The 5705-nt window shown below is 30.5% G+C and overlaps 1 protein-coding gene across 1 annotated transcript; it reads right to left on the bottom strand.

Annotated features, from left to right (window-relative positions):
- Window positions 1–1307: 1307 nt before the first annotated feature.
- LOC111915461 (NEP1-interacting protein-like 1) lies at window positions 1308–4338 on the bottom strand. Its single transcript, XM_023911123.3, has 5 exons — window positions 4032–4338; window positions 3516–3694; window positions 2998–3081; window positions 2579–2746; window positions 1308–1878 (listed from the first exon to the last, which is right to left on the bottom strand). The coding sequence occupies exons 1-5, from the start codon at window positions 4195–4197 to the stop codon at window positions 1756–1758; spliced, it is 720 nt and encodes a 239-aa protein (XP_023766891.1). The 5' UTR covers window positions 4198–4338; the 3' UTR covers window positions 1308–1755.
- Between the last annotated feature and the right edge of the window lie 1367 nt (window positions 4339–5705).

Here is a 5705-nt window from a genome sequence, read left to right as displayed (position 1 = left end):
AATGAGAAAGCAAACTGACAACAATTTTAAATTCATAGAGTAAAAAACGACTAGACAATGATCCAAAGTAATTTTTGAGCCTGAGATAATCAATACTTACAAATTAGTAAATTATTTGTGTAAGTTTTAAAGTTAAAAGCTTTTGTATATAATATGGATGTTGAAAATTTTCGAATATTAGCAATTTTGTCTCACATCAACATAAAAAGCTTTAATATTGAATTAATATATTTTTTATTTGTTTATGGAGTAAATTAATATTGGAAACAACTTAATGATCATAATACAACGAATGAGAAAGTAAACTGACAACAATGTAATTTTTGAGCCTGAGATAATCAATACTTACAAATTAGTAAATTATTTATGTAAGTTTTAAAGTTAAAAACTTTTGTATATAATATGGATGTTGAAAATTTTAGAATATTAGCTTCACGTAATTTAATTGATAGTCTTGTTCGTATTGATCATATTAATTTGTTTTATTTTCAAAACATAAATTTTATTTCTATTGACAACAATGTTGTATATATATATTTTTAATAGTATTATCTGAAAATGAAAAATTCAGTCTAAAATATTAATATAAAACTCATTAGATAGCATTATCTAAAAATGACAAATTCATCTAATTTTTTTTACAGTTCGGTTAAGGACCGAAATTGGACTGGTTCTAAACCAGTCTAAGACGAACAAAAGATCGGTCGAGCAAATTTGAGGGATGATATGAGACCAACGGTCAAGACTACAACAATACTTATTCAGTCCTAGACCAGTGTAGTCTAAAAACTAGAACCGATCCACATCCCATCTCTTGGCTTCGGTTTAGTCCCGAAATCTTTGTATATATAAATCTTATCTAATTGTAAACCCTAGTGTGTACAATTATGAGAATCTCTCTCTAACTTAGATATAGACACAATACCATTATCCTAATCGTATATATTTTTAATTTATTTCACATTTTTATCCTATAATACTTTGAATATATTTTTAATCTACGACGTTTCAATCGTATATGTACTTTTAATTTATTTCACAATACCATCGTCTAGATTCTAATCTAGGACAAGAATAATACTTTATTTGAATTTATTATATAATACTATATAGAAACCATCCGTTTTACAAGTATATTTGTTTGCCAAAAAATTGTTAATTTAAATGATTCAGGTACCAAATTGTTGTAAAAGAATAAATCTTAATATGACCCACAAATATCAAGCCACATTAATACGAATTAAATGCAAAATCCACAACATTCAATGAATGAGACGACTACTTCTGCCAGAGCTTAAATCTGAAAATACAAACGAATCACGCTTCACAAACTTATACATTGCGCAACAAAATTTGTACATTACTCTGAAACATGAAATTTAATTATGGAAAAAACTCATTAGATTTTCATCAACGAAAAAACTCAAACCTAACCAATCCACGTCAGCAAAATACAGTCGGTGGTTCATAATTTCCACCTCCATTTCTGCTCCCAACCCCACGGCGTTACAATTATTGACTTCAAAAATATCTCAAATTCATTATTTTATAAGAAAATGATACACGATCGGATAAATTAATTCCATTTTATGGATCCATAATCACAATTTCATGGAATCGAAGTGATGGGTGTGTGAAAAGATCGAATTTTGTTAAGGTTTTGTTTATTGTAATACCATTAAATGATAAAATTTCATATATGAATGTACAGAAAGTTTTTAAAAAAATTAAAAAAGAAAAAAGAAAAAGTAAAGATTAAAGATCCCTTCTACATAATGGGCAAGATCCATGTCTCATCAGCCATTTATCAATGCAAGGTAGGTGAAACATGTGATGACATTGTGGCAAACTCCTCACAGTTTCTCCAAGTTGAAAATCCTACATAAAGATCACACAAAAGTTACTAATTTTGACCAAAGTCAAAGTGGGTTGCATCAATCTTAACCATTAGAATTACATGGGAAATCCAAAAATTAAAATCCCATTTTTGCGCATTAGCTACAAAGATAGACCGATCTTGTAAATAGTAAAAAATGTTGGGTAGAATTGTCTAATTTTGGATTTAGAGATTGGGTTGTTTGACTCATAAAAAGTCAACAATCAATCAACTTGCCTTTGTTTTAAGTGTTTGTTTGTATCTTTTGCTAAAAAGACGAAAGGGAAAAGTTAGAAGCTTTCATTCGGTCCAAATTAAGGTTGACACTTTAGTAAAGCAAAACATAAATTAAAGAATGTTGTTAGAATATTTAGGAAAAGATATTTATTGGTTGGACAATTATTCACGTAATAGGATTCATAGATATTGAAAAATAATAATAATGGGTCAACCAACACATTTAAAAAAAATAACACCTAATGTATTAGATGTCCCAACTACCTTCGTGTCCATGGTCCTATTTTTTGTACGAAAATTACTTTTGATCATTTTACCCTTAAATAGAATAACATAATAACATAGTACAAAATGTATATGTGTGAATAACTTTTTTATTTTGCACGAAAATTGGACCACTTAGATATGATGTATGGTAATTATAATTTATAAAAAATAAAAAATAAAAAATATATATATTTTTACCTGAAGACACACGGAACAAGAAACTAGCTCTCCCGATTCGTCCACATCATTATCACGCGTAATCGCAACTTTAGGTATCTTTTCAACCGAATATTCAGTCAAGCCTTTAGATCCACCAATGTCAAAAATATTTTGTACCTCATCAAAACTTGTTTCAACCGCTCCCATCTAATCATCATAAATCAAGATTAGGTTGTGTTTGCAAAATGCGGACCAGACCATCTTTCTGGGACTATTTTAAACGGTGAGTAATGTACCACCTTTTAGCATGAGAAAAAACTGTTTTTTTATACATCACAGTCACAGTCAAAGTCATAATGAATAGACACAGACACAGACACAAGCACAGACGTTTTATTATATCATGTGTAACAAATGGGCCTTAACGAACTGGGTTGATAAAATTTTGTGAATTTTACCTGACTCTGAACCGCACTCAACATAGCAGGGCCGATCCGTTCCCGAACAAGCCTTCCACTTAACAAGCTGACAATGACATCAATCTGGTGAAAAAAAATATACCATTAGTTTTAGGGGATCTTTGGATATACATTTTGATAGTAATCAATAATAATAGTGATTTGAATAATAAAAAAATCAGATAATTAATTTCTTTACAACTTTGACCCGTTTCTACATATCTTACTTTTTCGACCACCAAAAAAAATAAAAATAAAAATAAAAATCATAGTTAGGCTTGTAGTAAAATGTGAACCTTATTAAAAACTTTGTTGGAATTTAGGTAAAGAGAGCTCTCACATACCATTTTTTGAGCAGACTATACCTAATTTCTAAGCAATTTTGTATGATTTAGAGATGAATTTGTGTTATAAACATCAAATTTTGAAGGATCTCGAGATTTATCTAAATCAAAATTTCTCATTTGTTATGGGTTATGAATAAGAAGTAATGAAGGATGAAAAATGAAATTGCTCACCAAGTAAAGAAGACATCCGATTCCAGATTCATCTGATTTCCATAAAACAAGGGAAGATTCAAAGACTTCAATTGAGAAAACGGCACCTGAAATTGCTCCAATTGCAGATCCTCTGACAAAACCACTTTCTGTTTCTTGACCTATCAAAGCTCCCGTTAATGCTCCTAGTAATGTTCCTACTGCACATATGGAAGATCATAATTCATAAAAATGGTGGAAATCAGTTTTTTAATCTATATATTCTTCATATATCGATCAGTATTCATTGATTTCTCAAGTTACAAGAACTACATAAACATGATATTAAGTATAATTTGAAAAACACAAGATGAACCTACAATGAAGATCCTAACCCTAGCCGTAATTCAATATTTTTAGCAAAAAACAGTCAAATTGGAAACTATGAACGAAAATCCAGTTGAAATTGTTGAAAACCCACATGAAAAAACGAAGAAAGATTCGCAACCAACAAGTGTTTAGAACCAAAACTCAGAGAATGAAGAACAGAGCACATACCCAACGCAAAGAAGAAGGTGAAAATTGCAGAGAATACATTCCCAATAACCATGGAAACTGCAGAGCTAATGAAGTCTTTAACTTTGAAAACCAAATTCCTAAATGAAAATGAAGAAACTAGCGACGATGATTGCATAAAATGAGATGGATATGCGTAAACCTCCATTACTGATGGATTGGGGAGAGGGTTGTTATGAATGCCTTTTAGATATTTGTGGGAGGTTTGTAATAACAACACAGCGGGTTCGAATTTAATGTATCAGGGATTTAGAAATGTTGGTTATAAATTATAGTAATGCATTTGCGGAAAAGTGGTAATTACGTGAGAAGGTGAAAGGAAACGACAAAGGACCAAAGAGTATTTATTGTCTTCCCAATCTCTTGTGGGTCTTAGGGGCATTTAGTAATATGACATAAAATAAATTCTTATTTAAAAATTACAAGCAAAAAGATGTAAGGGTCTAAAGTCTAAACTAGTAAATTATACACAAACTTTTTTTTTTGTTGGTGAATGAATCATTATGTATCTATGTTTGTAGTTTGAATAAAAATAAGCTAAGGTAATGTTTGATTTTTAAGAGAATATCTACTCGCTTGCCTGCTGTGCGTTGTGTCGTGTCCTGATCGATTCATTTTGTAAGTTGAATTTTGACTGTTGTATTGATAAAAGTTAGGTACCGTTGTAATTGTTGGTAGATAAATATAAAAGATCGGTAAAATTTAACTAACTTCAATTTATATCGTGGAATGAAAACGTATTATATGTCACCAAACTAATACATCGGAAACGTACATAAAAAAAACACAAAAACACATGCAAAATTTACGTTGGAACGTAAAGAGGAATTCAAATAATCAAAAACGTATTATATATGACCTGATTTATACGTAGGAAGTGTAGATAAAATAAGCATGAAAACATTAAAAAAAATACATCGAAACGTAAACAAACTCGAATTTAGATCGACACGTACATAAAAAATGAAGTAATTTTATTAAAATGAAGTTTTTAAAAAAAGAAAAAAAAATTAACGAACGAAAGTTCTAAATCTACTTTGAAATGTTATATATTACAGGGGTAAACATGACAATTTAGAAAGTCGAGAGGATTAAAGTGACATTTTATAAATGTAACATCCCAAAAAACCATTATAAATTTATTCATTTTTATAAGAACATTTCAACAAAATTTCATTAAATAACAACCATTGTTTTCGAATCATGTCCAAGAAAATCAGAGTATCAAGTAAATCTCTTATAACATAAAATCATATGAGGGTGTGTACGATCACGCCTTCGCATTGCCCCGATCATCGAAAGTACCTGAAAACATTGAAATTAACAACTATAAGCTAAAGCTTAGTGAGTTTTCCCAAAATACCCCACACACTATACATATACAATGCATGCACACTAGGCCCACGACATCATACTCGATTGCCTTTGAGCCCACAACATGAGATTGGATTGCCCCTCCCGGCCTACATCTCATGACTGTCTTGCTCCCGAGCCCACAAAATAAGACTGGATTGTCCGCCCTAATGCTCAACTTATGAATGGTTTACTCTCGAGCTCGTTGGCTTACAACACAAAGTAGTATTGTCTCAACCTAACCACACTATGTTGACATATGCTAACATATAAACAATAACCAGGAATATAGGTAATTTTATA

Source organism: Lactuca sativa, chromosome 3, assembly GCF_002870075.4.
Source record: "Lactuca sativa cultivar Salinas chromosome 3, Lsat_Salinas_v11, whole genome shotgun sequence".
Lineage (NCBI taxonomy): Eukaryota > Viridiplantae > Streptophyta > Magnoliopsida > Asterales > Asteraceae > Lactuca > Lactuca sativa.
Note: the sequence above shows the minus strand (reverse complement) of the source record. Positions and strands in the feature narration are given on the sequence as shown.

Excerpts from the sequence above, each read along its gene's own strand:
- LOC111915461 (XM_023911123.3), bottom strand. The coding sequence starts at position 4,197 with ATGGAGGTTTACGCATATCCATCTCATTTTATGCAATCATCGTCGCTA. Across the intron at positions 2,747-2,997 it reads TGAGTGCGGTTCAGAGTCAG|ATGGGAGCGGTTGAAACAAG; the intron begins GTAAAATTCACA and ends TATGATGATTAG. Across the intron at positions 1,879-2,578 it reads CTTGTTCCGTGTGTCTTCAG|GATTTTCAACTTGGAGAAAC; the intron begins GTAAAAATATAT and ends ATCTTTATGTAG.